At 47.3% G+C, this 16,359-nt stretch overlaps 1 protein-coding gene and 1 pseudogene across 3 annotated transcripts in view; one reads left to right on the top strand and one right to left on the bottom strand.

Moving 5' to 3' along the window:
• The first annotated feature begins 3,742 nt into the window (after nt 1–3,742).
• Nucleotides 3,743–6,136, top strand: LOC309655362 (calpain small subunit 1 pseudogene; annotated as a pseudogene). The gene has a single exon. The product of its transcript is annotated as a calpain small subunit 1 pseudogene (transcript).
• A 4,179-nt stretch (nt 6,137–10,315) lies between these two features.
• Nucleotides 10,316–16,359, bottom strand: part of ATG14 (autophagy related 14) — a gene marked incomplete at its 3' end in the record, with an annotated part of 271,275 nt that continues 265,231 nt past the window's right edge. The window contains exon 11 of one of the 2 annotated variants that reach the window (XM_082450428.1): nt 10,316–10,455. In XM_082450428.1, coding sequence (XP_082306554.1) covers nt 10,331–10,455 — 125 coding nt within the window. The remainder of the gene's footprint in view (nt 10,456–16,359) is intronic. The other variant, XM_082450426.1, reaches the window with a different exon arrangement.

Below are 16,359 nucleotides of genomic sequence, written 5' to 3'. Positions count from 1 at the left end.
GCAGAAGTAATATGGTGTCGAGTTATAAGGAGCAGACTTGAGCAGAGAGCCAAGAAGGTGCCTGGCTTCCGCCAGCTCTGGCAACACAGTGCAGGGGCCCAGCCAGGAAGTGGGACTCAGGGGCAGGAGGCCGGTCCTTGACAGGGCTGGTGAGAGCAAAGCTTCTGGCAAAAAAAGAAAAGGAACCACACCCTTTACTCAGATCCTGTATGTGACAGCTTCTCTGCCAAGCACTTTTGCACACTGGTCCATCTGACTCCAAAGCCTGAAGTCTGAATGACACCACACTGCTCCCAACGTCTCTGAGGACAAGAAGCGAATTCTCTCTCCTCCTGAGACCTGGCACAGTGCTTATACAGAGTAAGCCTAGATAAATATTTGTTGGATCGAACTGCAAAGAGATTATCATTCCTATCACCCCATGCATATTGCTGCCGGTTCGTCTATCTTGACTGGTGATTCTTGGTGTCCTGGGCCTTACACTGTTTAACTGAAAGAGCCTGAATACCAGAGCTCTGTGGCCGATTATACTGATACTCTGAATTCACTAACCTAAATGTATTTCTAGATGAAAGGCTTCAGGTGTGGCTTCAACGACTGACTATGTGTGAACAGCCAAGGGAGAAATGAGCGTTAGTGTCGTCTTTCATCCCAAAGGCTTTGCGGGGCAGCGAGAGCTCAGCTCTGCAGCAAAACATGAACTATAAGTCATCATGAGATTTGTTTCCCCTCGCGCAGTGGGAGAAACCTGCACTATTATTATGTCTATTTTCACTTGCCCTCTTCCAGATATATCTTGGTCTCCCCACCACCCAAGGTGCTCAGTAGATGGGTGGAGCCGTTCGAGGAGCAACCAGGGTTGGGAGGAAGCTGAGCCTTGTGCTAGAGCTGCTGGGCTCTGTGTGGCGCTCACTGCAGCTCTGGCAGCCCTGGCGGGGGTGGTAGCAGCTGGCTGTGTTCCCTTGGGGGCAGTACATTCTCGGGGGCGAACAGGAGATATACGACTGCCAGGAAAAGGGTGTAGAACTGTTTCTCTTGGTAAACTCTCCATAATCATGTATTATTCAGACTCCCTGCCTCCTAGTTATTCAGTCAACACTTACTAACAGCCCCTCTGTGAGCAAGAAAGCAGAGTGAAGGCAGGTCAATTCCATCTTTGAGGCTCCTAGTATATTTAAAAAATGAACAATGGCTAAATAAGATTTTAAAGTCATAGTAAGTTTTAATGTTTGTGCATTTAAAATTAAAATTATATGGTGAATACTGTCTTCTTTCCCTCCTGTAACTACAGCTTTGTGTCTGAACTCATAACCTCATTTGCAGGTAGTGCAGAAGTCCAAATTTGAGGCTCTTTATCAATATGGGAACTGGATCTCTTGCCCCTAAACCCCCAGGCCTCCTGCCTTGTTGCCTACCAGGTCCAGATGCACAGAGGACTGAACCACAGTTCATATGGCTTTGACTAACATCAGACCGTCCACGGCTTCCATTCAACCACAGAGGCTCCCTTTGACTTCAAGTCTGGAGCTTTGAACTGCCCTGAGGGGCTACACCCAGATGCAAGACTCTGTCCTTGTCTGAAGCATGTCTCCTGGGTCGTGAGAGTTTTTACTGCCAACTCAGCCAATAAACCATGCTACTTGGCTTGAGTTCTATCTATGTTTTCCTCACATGCACTTAAGCTGTGAGGACGCCCTATTTCTAAATGCTTGGACACACTCACCTGTAGCAACAGGAGACGAAGGGATTCCCCAGAGAGGCTCTTATGCTTAGGCACATGACACACACCTCTAAACCCACTGAGCCAGGAATAGGAGGTACCCTGATGTCCAAACACAGAAGCACATGATTTGATGCCATTGTGATAATATGAGGAACCGCCAAGCATCCTCTTTTAAAAAACAGCCAAAGGGACCTAACCCAAAACATTAACACATCTACTCCGTACGATTTTGGCTTTAGGGAACGATGGTCAGAGGGACCCATTTCTTTGGGATGGCTGAACCTGCCTCTTCTCCAGCTTTGCGAGGACCCACCCTGGGGGCTCCTACAAGGCCAACTGACCTCTGAGTCAAAACCACGTTGGATTTTCCTCACTCAGACATATCCTCTAAGAATCTCAAATCTGTTTCGAGAGAATTAAGGAGTTAGCAACCAACCTGTACAGTCTCCATAAAAAAAAACAGGGGTTCTGTCTCTTCAAGAAGTGGGAAATCGGGCTTCCCTGGTGGCGCAGTGGTTGAGAATCTGCCTGCCAATGCAGGGGACACGGGTTCGAGCCCTGGTCTGGGAAGATCCCACATGCCGCAGAGCAACTAGGCCCGTGAGCCACAATTACTGAGCCTGCGCGTCTGGAGCCTGTGCTCCACAACAAGAGAGGCCGCGATAGTGAGAGGCCCGCGCACCGCGATGAAGAGTGGCCCCCGCTTGCCACAACTAGAGAAAGCCCTCGCAGAGAAACGAAGACCCAACACAGCCATAAATAAATAGATAGATAGATAGATAAAATAAATAAATAAAAATTAAAAAAAAAAAAAAAAAAAGAAGTGGGAAATCTGAGGCCCTGGAGCCTGTTCTGTGTCCTGGGGTGGCAGACCTGATTCCTGCCCCAGAGTTCTCTGACAGTTGAAAATATAAAGAGGTGGTGAGGAACGGGGAGTGACGCAGTTAGAGAGAGCTGTCTAAAGATCTCAGTAACCTGGAAACTACTGACATGTAAAAGTGTCTACCCTTCAGAAAAAGCAGATAAGCAGGTGAGAAAGAGCAGAAGGAATAACATAGATTCTATAGTATCATTAAAGGAATAAAAATATTTTTTTCAAGCCTCATCTTAATTATAAGGAGGTACAAATATGATGACGTAGCTGCCAGAATTATGTTCTTTTGGCAAAAAGCTATGCAGTTTTGGGGCTTCCCTGGTGGTGCAGTGGTTGAGAATCCGCCTGCCAATGCAGGGGACACGGGTTCGAGCCCTGGTCTGGGAAGATCCCACATGCCGCGGAGCAACTAAGCCCATGCGCCACAACTACTGAGCCTGTGCTCTAGAGCCCGTGAACCACAACTACTGAGCTCGCGTGCCACAACTACTGAAGCCCACGCGCCTGGAGCCTGTGCTCCACAACTAGAGAAGCCACTGCAATGAGAAACCCGCACACCACAACGAAGAGTAGCCCCCGCTCACCGCAAGTAGAGAAAGCCCGTGCGCAGCAACGCAGACCCAACACAGCCAAAAATAAATAAATTAAATAAATAAATTTATTTTAAAAAAAAAAGCTATGCAATTTTGTTTCCTCACAGGCTATGTCAAAGGGAAAACACTGAAAAAAATTTTTTTAATCCCAAAGGGAAAAAAAGACACAAGTGGAAGAAACACTTTTTTCCCAGACCTGATCACACTTATATTTGAAAAAATAGTGCACCTCTATTTACTTTAGAAAGTTTCCACCTATCAGAGAAATGCTAGAAGACAGAGCTGGTTACTCTATGTTTGTCTGGGTGTTATCTCTTGAAAGAAAAGTATAAAGGAAGTACCATGTCCATCATTAGTCACTGAGCTTTAGAAATCCTTAGTCACATGACTTTTAGTGTGTATTTCTAAAGGAAATATTGACTGTTGCCTTTCTTTCTTTGTCTTTAAGAGTGAAAATTCTGGTATAGCTTTTATATGAATTCTGGTGAATTTGATCATAACTGGACCACCAGTTTCTCTGCCCACACCTGCACTCTTTACCACCTTCTTTATCACCAGTTAAAAAAGATGGTCTCGGGGCCTGGAGGAAGAGGCTTGTCCAGCAAGAATAGAATGGGTGAGGCGGCTGCGCAGTACAACCCAGAGCCCCCGCCCCCTTGCACCCATTACTCCAACATCGAGGCCAATGAGAGAGAGGAGGTCCGGCAGTTCCGGAGGCTCTTTGCCCAGCTGGCTGGGGATGACATGGAGGTCAGTGCCACAGAACTCATGAACATTCTCAACAAAGTCGTGACCCGACATCCTAATCTGAAGACTGATGGTTTTGGCATTGACACATGTTGCAGCATGGTGGCCGTTATGGATAGTGACACGACCGGCAAGCTGGACTTCGAGGAATTCACGAACTTGTGGAACAAAAAGTGGCAGGCCATATACAAACAGTTTGACATTGACTGTTCAGGGACCATTGGCAGCAGTGAACTCCCAGGGGCCTTTGAGGCAGCAGGATTCCGCCTGAATGAGCATCTCTACAACATGATCATCCGATGCTACTCAGATGAGGGAGGGAACACTGATTTTGACAACTTCATCAGCTGCCCGGTCAGACTAGATGCGATGTTCCGTGCCTTCAAATCTCTTGACAAAGATGGCACTGGACAAGTACAGGTGAACATCCAGGAGTGGCTGCAGCTGACCATGTATTCCTGAACGGGAGTCCCAGACCTGCCTCCTCATCGCCTTGCTGTAGGAGTCACCTTGGACTCTTCAGTCTCCCCCAGGCCTGATCCTGTTTGTAGGCACATCTTCATGGCTCCTGCTGACCCACAGGCCTTTCTGTTCTCCCAGCCCTTGGCACCTGGATTCTCAGTCAAGAGCCAGGGCCCGACATGCTTCAACACACCCTGCCCCAGCACGCCCATCTCACCTCTACTCCATAACCCCTCTCTTGCATCTGTGCCAAGCCCAATGTTCGTGTTGCTTGCACACCCCAGGGGCCCTTCTCTCAGTTCTGGGAGGATCACTCCAGTCCCTACACACCCTGGCACACCCACTCAGTTACCACCCAGGCAGCTGAACTCCAGGCCATAAAAGGTCACATGCCCCAGTGCCTTTGTCTGTATTCTGCTCCCAGCCTGCCAGGCCCAGGAGGAAATAAATGCACCCTAGTTGCTGCTCTCTCTGAAAAAAAAAAAAAGATTGTCTCCACCCCTTGCTATCAAGAACATTAGTCCTAGTGACTCTTTCCTTCATGTCTAAGAAAAGGGGATGCTATTTAACCATTTATTCACTTTATTCAACATGTATTCATTCAGTGCCTGGTGGTGTTTTTTTTTTAAAGACCATTTTTATTTTTATTTATTTTTTAATTAATCTTATTTATTTTTGGCTGCTTTGGGTCTTTGTTGCTGTGTGCGGGCTTTCTCTAGTTGCAGCGAGCAGGGGCTACTCTTTGTTGCGGTGCAGGGGCTTCTCATTGCGGTGCCTTCTCTTGTTGTGGAGCACGGGCTCTAGGCATGCGGGCCTCAGTAGTTGTGGCGTGCGGGTTCAGTAGTGGTGGCTTGCAGGCTCTAGAGCACAGGCTCAGTAGTTGTGGCACACGGGCTTAGTTGCTCCACAGCATGTGGGATCTTCCCAGACCAGGGCTTGAACCCATGTCCCCTGCATTGGCAGGCGGATTCTTAACCACTGCGCCACCAGGGAAGTCCCAGTACCTGATGTTTTCCTGGGCACTGGGGATAAAGTAATGACCGAAAAAAGATAGAGCCTTGGACTGGTGGTCAGAATCACACCAATAGATGTAAATTACACTCTGTGATAAGTGCTTATCTTTCCAAGAGGAAATTCTCCCTGTTCTTAATTTGTCCCTTTTGCCTCCTTGTATCCCAGCTGCTTCCCCTCTCCAACATCAATCTCATCCACCTTCTTCCCTGTCAGCAACGTGCTCTGGTTCTTCCCTTTTACCCTGCCTCCAAACATCCTGACAGAATAGTTTTACATTCCTCACCTTCTTTTCAGCCAGCAAACCATGTAAGTTGGTTTCCGTCCACCCCACACTACTGAAATGCTCTCTCAAGGTTGGCAACAAGGATCCCACCATTACGAATCCTCATCGCCGCTTCATCGTGGCTCTCAACCTCTCCCAGGACCTAACACCCCAACAACTACCTCCATCTGCAAACGTTCTTCCCTACCAGACGGTGCTCTCTTCTTTCTCCTTACACTGCCAAGCCACTGGTGTTCCCAGGGTTCTGTCCTCAGCCCTCTCTGTCTTCTCTCCAATCTGGGAGGCGCCATTCACTTTCCAAGCATCAGTGACACTCTCTCTAATCATAGCTCCAGTTTGGGTCTCTCCTGGGCTCAGATCCATATTTCCATCTCAGCCTTTACTCTTGGATGCCCTGTTGAACTTCAGATCTAAGGATGTGCGAAACAGAATTCATGGTTTTCCCTCCCACCCTGCTTCTCCATTTCTACCACAATCAATAATATCACTTTCTGGGACTTCCCTGGTGGCACAGTGGTTGAGAATCCGCCTGCCAATGCAGGGGACACAGGTTCAAGCCCTGGTCTGCGAAGATCCCACATGCCGTGGAGCAACCAAGCGCGCAAGCCACAACTACTGCGCCTGCGCTCTAGAGCCTGCGAGCCACAACTACTGAAGTCTGCGCGCCTAGAGCCCGTGCTCTACAACAAGAGAAGCCACCACAATGAGAAGCCCGCGCACCACAACGAAGAGTAGCCCCTGCTCGACGCAACCAGAGAAAGTCCACACGCAGCAACGAAGACCCAACACAGCCAAAAATAAATAAATAAATAATTAAAAATTAAAAATAACAATAATATCACTTTCCATTCAGGCACCCAAGTCAGAAGCCTCCAAGTGATCTGTGATCACACTTTCCTCCTCATTCAGGCATTCTATCTGCCATTGAGTTCTACACCCAGAATGTCTATCCCAACAAGGGATGGCAAGTAGGTTTCACCTAATGCACCGACTCTAACCAGTTAGTCGTGGCTGCCTGGAGAACTACTGTGTTGAGAAGGATGCTGAGGCAGCTTGTGGCCTCACTGTGATCAGCTATCAGTTCTGCTTTGGGTGGTGGTACACGTGCCAGGTATTTGCCATCCAGCTCTAAACCTTCCCTGGTGAACAAATGAGATCACCCTTTACCGTTCCCATTGCCCCTGCTCTGGATACTCTCTGAAAACGTATTACGATAGTCTCTGGGGGTTGCCTCCTTTCAGTCTCTCTCTTCTCCACATCATCAATCATCCAGACCTTGGTTTAGCTCTCCGAAGCAAAAGATCTATCTGTTCATGCCTGTTTAGAAAGGCCCCCTCATACTAGAATAAAGCATACAGCATTAAAGTCCATTTAGACTCTGACTACAGCACACCTACCTACTGCCGTATGCCCTGTGCCTCCCAGATCAGGCAGTGTAGCATCGTGGTTCACGGTACAGACTTGAGACCGCCCTGCCCGGTTTCAAACTTCAACTCTGCCACGTTGGTTGTGTGACCCTGAGCGAGTTATTTGACTCTCTGTGCCTCAGCGATCTCATCGGCAAAATGAGGAGAATAATCCTACCGAACTCATAGGGATTAAATGAGTTAAAGGATAGAAAACACTAGAAGAGCTCCTGGCATGTGATAAACCCAATATAAACATTGACTCCTATCATTGCTACTACGCCTGGCACACTTACCCCAGTGACTTTGGCCAAGCTGTTTCCACTGACCCTGCCCCACCTTTCCCCACTCCCAGGAAGAATACGTGTTCCTTGCTCTGTCCTCCCACAGAATGTGTCATACTCCTCAACTCCAGCAGTTATCACAGTGTACTGTACTTAGTTGTGCTTTTTGTTTTTTTGGCCGAGCACAGCATGTGAGATCTTAGCTCCCCAACCATGGATCGAACCTGCGCCCCCTGCAGTGGAAGGGCGGAGTCTTAACAACTGGACGGCCAGGGAAGTCCCTGTACTTAATTTTTTATGTGTGTGCCTGACCCAATAGTTGGGGGCTCCTTGAGGACAGGGAAGGTTCATGGGAGAAAGTTTAGAGACGGATGGGAGGGTGTCTTATTTACGTCTATGTCCTCTACTTCTACCATGGTGTCTGGAAAATAGTAGATATGATTACGTCTGAATGACGACATGATGGATAAAGGAAGAAATGAGTTGGCAGAGGCAGAATGAGCACTGGGTAGTGATAACGATTATAGTTGAAACTGTGGTTTATCTACAAGGGAGCTAATAAATAACAGTCAATCTATTGGAATCCTATATCAGTAGCAGGTATATTTGTTCTTACTTTTATACCAGTACGTCACCAGGAATCGATTACCCAGTTCTGACTTTTTCTTTGACCCCAGAAAGGGCTTTTATTCACTTAAATGTTATAGTGCCCATTCTCATCTCTATAAACACGAACTGCATTCTTCACGGCCCAATTCCGACGTCCCCTCCAATTCTACGCTAGATTTAGCACAAACAGAAGCTCCTTATTGGACTGTAAGACCCTTGAGGGTCCCATGATCCTGACTATCAGGAGCCTGTCAATCCTGCTCTAATCCTACAGTTAATGGTAAAAAGGCATTTGGAGAGCTTTGACTTAACACTTGGATTAGAAAGAATTAGGCCTCTTCTGAAAAGTACTTATCACATCACTGCCTAACACTCTGGGTATGATTCAGAATGTACTTTTTTTTTTTTCTTAACATTTTTATTGGAGTATAATTGCTTTACAATGGTGTGTTAGTTTCTGCTTTATAACAAAGTGAATCAGCTATACATATACATATATCCCCATATCTCTTCCCTCTTGGTCCCTCCCTCCCTCCCACCCGCCCTATCCCACCCCTCTAGCTGGTCACAAAGCACTGAGCTGATCTCCCTGTGCTACGCGACTGCTTCCCACTAGCTATCTATTTTACATTTGGTAGTGTATATATGTCCATGCCACTCTCTCACTTTGTCCCAGCTTACCCTTCCCCCTCCCCGTGTCCTCAAGTCCATTCTCTAGTAGGTCTGCGTCTTTATTCCCGTCAGAATGTACTTTTGTAGGCAATAGATTTCCACAGTTTATAGTAAACAGCCAGGCATACTTATGTGCCTCTTAGCTTCTCTTCGAGATTTACAACCTTGGTTCTGCCCTTGTGGGTTCAGAGCACATGGCATGCCCTTCAAAAGTGCAGAGGGGGGAATCCTCCTCCATGTTCTCTTATTTTCTGCACAAACCAGATCTCCCAGTTCATTCCACAGAGATATTTGTTTGCTGACCAGCAGATGCATTGAAAATATGCACAGCACGTTGCCAGTGTGCAGATTGGAAGGATCTGTCAGCAGGAGTCTGTCAATCCTGTTCCACACCACCCTGCCACAGCCCTGGCAATGTCCAGACTCTGTTTGCTCCGCAGACGAGATGCTTATCTATAGCGGCTGACGTGCCTTCCAGCTGGCCTTCTCCTCTTTGCTTCCCCTAACCTAACAGACAGGCAGTTTGGAGAAGACACACACAGAGAGTGTATTGACTGTTCCAGTTTTAGCAAAAGGCTGAGGGAAATCCATGTAAAGCAAGCCTATGTGATTCTGTCGTGGGGGGAGAGGAGGTTGCATAATTTGGGGGTGTGCGTGTATGATTTGGAGAGGGAGAAAAGAAGAGGATAGAATCTGCTGAGGGATAGGTGGGGAGAAAAATGACAGTCCTGGAGAACGCAGCGAGGTGGAGGCCAGCATCCGTGAGCATTTGTTGGGGACGAAGACCAGGAAATCGTGAATCTGAGCAAGCCTGGGCTGACAGTGGACAGGCCACCTTGTAGAGAAGGTGTAGCCCAATGCCAAGTTCCCAGAAAAGACCTCCCAAGAGCAGGGTGTCCCCCAGGCCCCTGAGTTGTGGATGGGCAGTGTGAGATTCAGTGGGGAAATCCTGGAACATGAGTCAAATAGCAGCAGCTATGGCAACAACACAGAAAGCCAGTTCTGGTTCAAGTCTTTCTTTCTTTTTCTTTTTCTTTCTTTCTTTCTTTCTTTTTTTTTTTTTTTTTTTTTTTTGCCACACTGTGTGGCTTGCAGGATCTCAGTTCCCCAACCAGCGATTGAACCCGGGCCCCAGCAGTGAAAGTCCGGAATCCTAACCACTAGGCCACCAGGGAACTCCTCCAATTTTTTTTTCTTTCTTTTTTTTTTGGTGGGGGGAAGACCCAGCCGTCCACAAGTTACATGGACTTCAGTGAAGCCCCATGAGGGCCTGTGTTCTACATTAAGACTCCTTGATGGCAAATGACAGAAACCAGCTTCAGCAAGCCTAAGCAGAAAAAGGGGGGATGGGAGTGACAGCAAGAGTGACATAGAAAATCCACATGCAGAAATGAGACTTGGCCTCTGAAAAGGCCTGGAACCAGACATTTAAATACTACGTTAGAACTCTCTGTGTGTCTTGTCTCTTCTCCCCGTGCAGCTTCTTTTTTTTCTTTTTTTATAAATTTATTTATTTATTTATTTATGGCTGTGTTGGGTCTTCGTTTCTGTGTGAGGGTTTTCTCCAGTTGGGGCAAGCAGGGGCCACTCTTCATCGCGGTGCGCGGGCCTCTCACCATCGCGGCCTCTCTTGTTGCGGAGCACAGGCTCCCGAAGCGCAGGCTCAGCAGTTGTAGCTCACGGGCCTAGCTGCTCCGTGGCATGCGGGATCCTCCCAGACCAGGGCTCGAACCCGTGTCCCCTGCATTGGCAGGCAGACTCTCAACCACTGCGCCACCAGGGAAGCCCATGCACAGCTTCTTGATTCAACTCTGCAGACCAGCTTGCTCTGCTCTTCATTTCATGTGGCTCCCAAGTTTACATGATACAGATGCAGCCACACATACTGACTGACTGATGGTCTCTCAGGGCCCCAGATCCAAGCTCCCAGGTGAGAGAATCCAAATGCTCAGCTTGTTTCAAGAGTTCGCTCCTGATCTTATCAACTCCAGCTGGGGCAAGAGGTCGTGCCAACAGGGCTGCTGGATGGCGGGAGGGAACTTCTGAGAGAAGTGGGCCGGAGAAGACGTCCAGTAGATGTCTACCCTGTCACTTGTCTCTGCTGCTGCTCTCAGTGTTGTTCTTGTTGGTCCCTCTTTCCCCAGGTCTTTACGTGGCTGCTGCCTCCTCACGTTTACGTCTCAGCTCAATTATCATCTCCCTGGAGACGGGATCCTTGACCATGCCAATTAAAATAACACCCTCTCTCCACCCCTTCCCATTCTCTATCTGTTGTGTGCTGAATCGTGTCCCCCCAAAATCCATATGTTGAAGTCCTAACTCCCACTACCTCAGAATGTGACTATTTGGAGAGAAGGCCTTTAAAGAGGTAATTAAGTTAAAATTAAGTCATTAGGGTGGGCCCTAAGGCAATATGACTGATGTCCTTATAAGAAGAGGAAATTTGGATAAAAACATGTGTAAAGGAAAAACCATGTGAGGCCACAGTGAGAAGGTGGCCATCTGCAAGCCACAGAGAGAGGCTGCGAAGAAACCAACCCTGCTGACACCTTGATCTCAGACTTCCAGCCTCCAGAACTGAGGGAAAATACATTTTTGTTGTTGAAGCCACCCAGCCTGTTGAACTTTGTCACAGCAGCCCTAGCAATGAATTCCTTGTTTGACGTTTCCTCAAAGAGGCAGTTTAGACAGTGGTTGATGCCCAGACTGTGGCTCTGGGCTATCTCAACAGTAATGGCAGCAGCTGGTGCAGCAGGTATAGGGGTTTTGGTGGTAGCTGGGGAGAAGGCAGGCCTAGGTCAGGCTCCAGGGACAGGCAAGGCACGGCTCAGGTGGCCAGGCCAAGGCAAGGCTGGAGAATGGCCTTTCCACCTGCTTTGGTGCCAGGGAGACCTTTTTACTGGTGCTATTGTCTTCCCCATCCAAGAAGGGGCAGGGGGAGGGAGTGTCTCCCTGCTAAGCAGGCTGTGGCCTCCACTGTACTCCTGAGGGGCTCTAGTAAGAGTATGGCAGGGCACCTTACAAACCAGCACTGAGCTTGTCACTGCCACTGACCCCATTTCACTTGTTGACCAGGCTTTGATGAACCCATCATCCAGTGACCTAGTGGGGGTAGATTTTGCAAAATGGTTGAGGCACATATTAGGCCCCCATTAAATACCTCTAAAATGAAGGGAGTATGTGCAAACAACCAGGAATAGAAATAGCACACAGGCACAATCACTTTGTCCTGGATTTGGAAATTTCTCTGCTTCACAGGATATACTGTGTCCTCATAACACCCAGTATCTCCTTCAGTCATGCCAGCCACATGTTCCACATGTTTCCAAGCTCAGAATTCAGTTGTTGGCATCAGATAGACCAAACGTCCCAGTGCCTGACACAACTTCTCACTTGTCACCTGGACGTGTTGATACTCTGTGGACACAGACAGAATTGCCAAACTTGCCAGGGGTTCCAAGATCTGTTTGTTTTCCCTTATCTGGCTGTTCCTGTGTTCTGTTTTCTATAAGACTTACTATCAACATATTTTTGTTTATATCTCATATCTTATATCTCATAAGGGCTTCATCTTTTGTCAGACATTCTTTCCTTATTTGGCCCAGTGTCGTGCTAGTTTCTGGGTAGTTTTTTCATCATCTCTTTTCTGGCTTGTTCCAGCTCACTCAGACTTTTTATACGTCCATAATTCTCCTATTGTCCTCTCTATATTCTTCCTCTCCAATTCTATTTTCCTATTAAAAATTTGGCTCTGCTTTCTCCCCCACTTTATTTTTTCTCTCTTTTCTTTACTCACCCTCTTTGCTCCCCTCTTTGTCTACTCTCTCCTGGCTCTAACAAAAGTTCTGCTCATCCAGATGCCCTCTGGATCTTCTGGCATGCCACCAGCTTCCCCAAAGTTCCTCTTCCCCATCCTGGTGAGATGCCTCTCCCAGGGTCCTTGCTTTCATGGCAGGGTCCTAAAAATCTCTTTATCAGTAGAAATCAGCCAAACTATTGCTTGAGGGCTAATACTGGGCTTGTCCCTTATTTCAAATAGCATAGTGATTTGTACATAGTAGTCACTCAATGATATTTTTATTGAGGGTATTAGATTGCTTTTCACACTTATCTTGGAAGAGTTTTATAGGCTTTGGGTAGGGTACTGTTGAGCCATTTACTGCATGTATACAAATTATAAATTCCCACGCACACCCAGATCATAGCAAAACCCTTTTGTTAGCTCTAAGGGGCATGGATTTGACACCAAAGAGTGGTGCATGGGGATGTGCAATTAAGGAAGTGAAGCGAAAAAGATGTTTGAGCACACGATGAGCCTACTAAGTAGCAAGGGCATGAGCTTTATCTATCCCTGAAATGACCGAGGATTACTGGAAAGAAAGGCAAGAGGGTGACTCATCCCTTGTCTCCATAACAACTGGTTTGGCCATCCCTTTTTCTTATTACCAGAGGCTAGCCCTCTAAGGACAGAGGACAGCGATACCACTCCTCGCCCTGTGGCCTCATGACTCAAAGTCTTAAGATTTACAGCATTTTCTGAAGAGGCAAAGGCCATTCCTGGCGGTAACTCCTTTTTAATACTCATAGGTTAGTCACTTACTATGGATGATTCTTTCAAGTCAATTGGTTGCCAGGCACCCTCTTCAGAGAAGGGGTTATAGTTTCATAAACAATCCCCAGCATACAGTGACTTCTATGTATAAGCCTAGAGGGGACAGCAATGGAAAAACAGTACCAGCCACTAAGGCACTTTCAAATGTATCCTAAAGGATGCAAGACACCTTCCCAATTCCATCAAGTGAGTCCTTCATGTGCACACTTCCCTCCTATGGTAGAAAACTGGATGAAAGAATTCATCTTTACACAATTAATTATTTGGTTATTTTAGAGAGGACAGGAATTATTTAGGAACCCGTTATACCTGGTTTCCTCCCTAGTTTACATAAGCCAGTCCCTGCGAGGATTCACTGCTCCGTGTTTGTCTAGATGAGTTGTAAAAGTCAGGACTTCTGTTCTGTTCCTCGACATGGATGAGCTTGGATAAGTGTCACTTTCCCTGACAGTAAAAATGAGATGATAATACTTATCTATGTCTTCCAACAAAAGGATAAGACAAAGTTAAAAGGAGAGTATACATAATTTGACTTTCCTGTGCAAAATGTACTAAGGAGTTGTCTGATAACTGCTTCAGAGTTGCTTATGCAGTTGTTTTTTTTTTTTATAAATTTACTTTATTTATTTTTGGCTGCATTGGGTCTTCATTGCTGTGCACGGGCTTTCTCTAGTTGTGGTGAGCGGGGTACTCTTTGTTGCGGTGCGTCGGCTTCTCATTGCAGTGGCTTAGGCTCTAGGCACTTGGGCTTCAGTAGTTGTGGCATGCAGTCTTCAGTAGTTGTGGCTTGCGGGCTCCAGAGCGCAGGCTCAGTAGTTGTGGCGCATGGGCTTAGTTGCTCCACGGCATGTGGGATCTTCCTGGACCAGGGCTCGAATCCGTGTCCCCTGCACTGGCAGGAGGATTCTTAACCACTGCGCCACCAGGGAAGTCCCTGGAGTTGCTTTGAGACTAGGTCTATTTATTCGAAACAAGTGGTCAGCTTTTAGTTCCCCATTAAACAGTGGTTTTTTTGTTTTTTATTGTTTTGTTTTGATGGATTTTACAAACATAGCAACCTATTAATTGAATTATTCATTATTAAAATTTTAATCATTTTTAAGAGGCATTAAATAGTTAACTAAGAGGGAAAAGCACTGAAAGTGATAAAATCAAACAGCCACAGGGTTTTTCTCCAGTGCCCACACTATGAATTTATTTACTTAGCAAATATTGAGTGCCTACTATGTGCCTCTTGGATTCATCAGTGAATAATACAGCAAAGAACTCCTCGGTCAGGGAGGGGAGTAGAAGAAAGTCAGGGGGAACCAACAATAAACAGTAGATATAAGAAATAAATCAATTCTATAGCATGCTGGCAATTGATAAGTACCATGAAGAAAAGAAAAATTAGAGCAGGGTAAAGGGGGATGAGCAGCATGAGGGACTGGGGAACGTTTGAGCTGCGATTTTGAGTAGGGCGCTAAAATATTGAATAGTAGACTCACGGAGAAGGGCCATTCGAGCAAAGACTTGAAGGAGGTGAGAGAGTTGGTAATGGGAGGAGAGAGTTTCACATATGGGGACAGCCGGGCAAGGATGCTAAGGGAGCGAATCTTGTGTGCAGGGAGGAACAGCTGGGGGCCCTGGTGGCCCCGGTGGGTAAGCAAGGGGAGGAGAATAGGAGGGAAGTCAGAGTTAAACTCCAGATATAAATGTTTGTTTCCTTCAACTTTCTTAGGGGCAATACAGCTTTATATATTACATATCCTTCATTCTCTGACACCATAGGGCCCACGCAAGCAACATTGTCAGGCTGCCTGGGTCACCTTAATGTAGTGTCGGAGTTCATAGGAACGTTGCAGCCCATCGTGAATCACACATTTTAAAAACATTAATGTATCTTAGTTTTCAGAGTTATTTACGGATACATGGAGTGATAAATATTTATACATCTAAATATATTTTGGGGGCATAAAAGGTAATTTGGACTTTTCATAAATTTCTATCCTTCAATCCTGTTGTATCAGAGATTACACCACGAGGCCACATTTCCATTTTCCACTTTGGTTTACTGAGTGAACTCATTGCCCCAAACACAGAACACATGTAACTATCACCAAGTTACATCACAACTCCCAGTTGGCCAGTTCTAGCGAGGCCTCCTTTGTCCCACTGTGGGACTATGGCTCCCATAGTCTGTTCTGGTATAGAGCAGAGCCCTTCCCAGCCCCTCCCCTGCTCAGTGCACCCCAAAGAAGTAACCTGTGTGGACCCCACTCATGCTAACCAACCAGTGTGCCGGCCACCCCACCTCACTCCCCTACCCCCCACCCCACCCCCCGGCAGATGCAGCATCTGCCCGCCCCTTGGGAAATGTCCATTACCTACATGAGGGAACTCCCAGTGCCAGAGGTTCTCCCTGGGGAGATCGCTAACGTCGGTCCCGGGAGTCTGCTCTGGAAATCTGCAAAGAGCCAGAAAGTCCTGGGGTGTGTGCAGAAGGGGAAAGGACAGATGCCTCACACCCCAGAGCTGTATTTTGTCACTTGGGCCTTGATGCCACTTCTCAAAAAGCTTTCACAAAGACAGCCCCATCAGCTTCTGGCCCCATTCCTCTCTCCCTGGGGCTCCAGCCCAGCAAAAGTGGCTGGACTGGAATTGGTTTCGACATCCCCTCCCTAGTTCTTTGTCCCTACTCCATTGTCTAGCACCAAGTCCTTTCCTCCTCTAGCCAAAAACGCCAAAGCTCCCAGACACAGGTCAAGCAAATACAGAGGCTTTCTCACATATGCTATCAGCCAGACACAGAATCCCAATATAAGATAGAAAACTGTCCCTCAGAATTGAAACACTGGAATCAAAAGAGCAAGTCTGGGCTTCCCTGGTGGCGCAGTGGTTCAGAGTCTGCCTGCCAATGCAGGGGACACGGGTTCGAGCCCTGGTCTGGGAAGATCCCACATGCCGCGGAGCAACTAGGCCCGTGAGCCACAACTACTGAGCCTGCGCGTCTGGAACCTGTGCTCTGCAACAAGAGAGGCCGCCATAGTGAGAGGCCCGCGCAACGCGATGAAGAGTGGCCCCCGCTTGCCACAACTAGA

Source organism: Balaenoptera physalus (genome assembly GCF_965194825.1).
Source record: "Balaenoptera physalus genome assembly, chromosome: 2".
In the NCBI taxonomy this organism is placed as follows: domain Eukaryota; kingdom Metazoa; phylum Chordata; class Mammalia; order Artiodactyla; family Balaenopteridae; genus Balaenoptera; species Balaenoptera physalus.
This window is presented reverse-complemented; position numbering and strand designations above follow the sequence as displayed.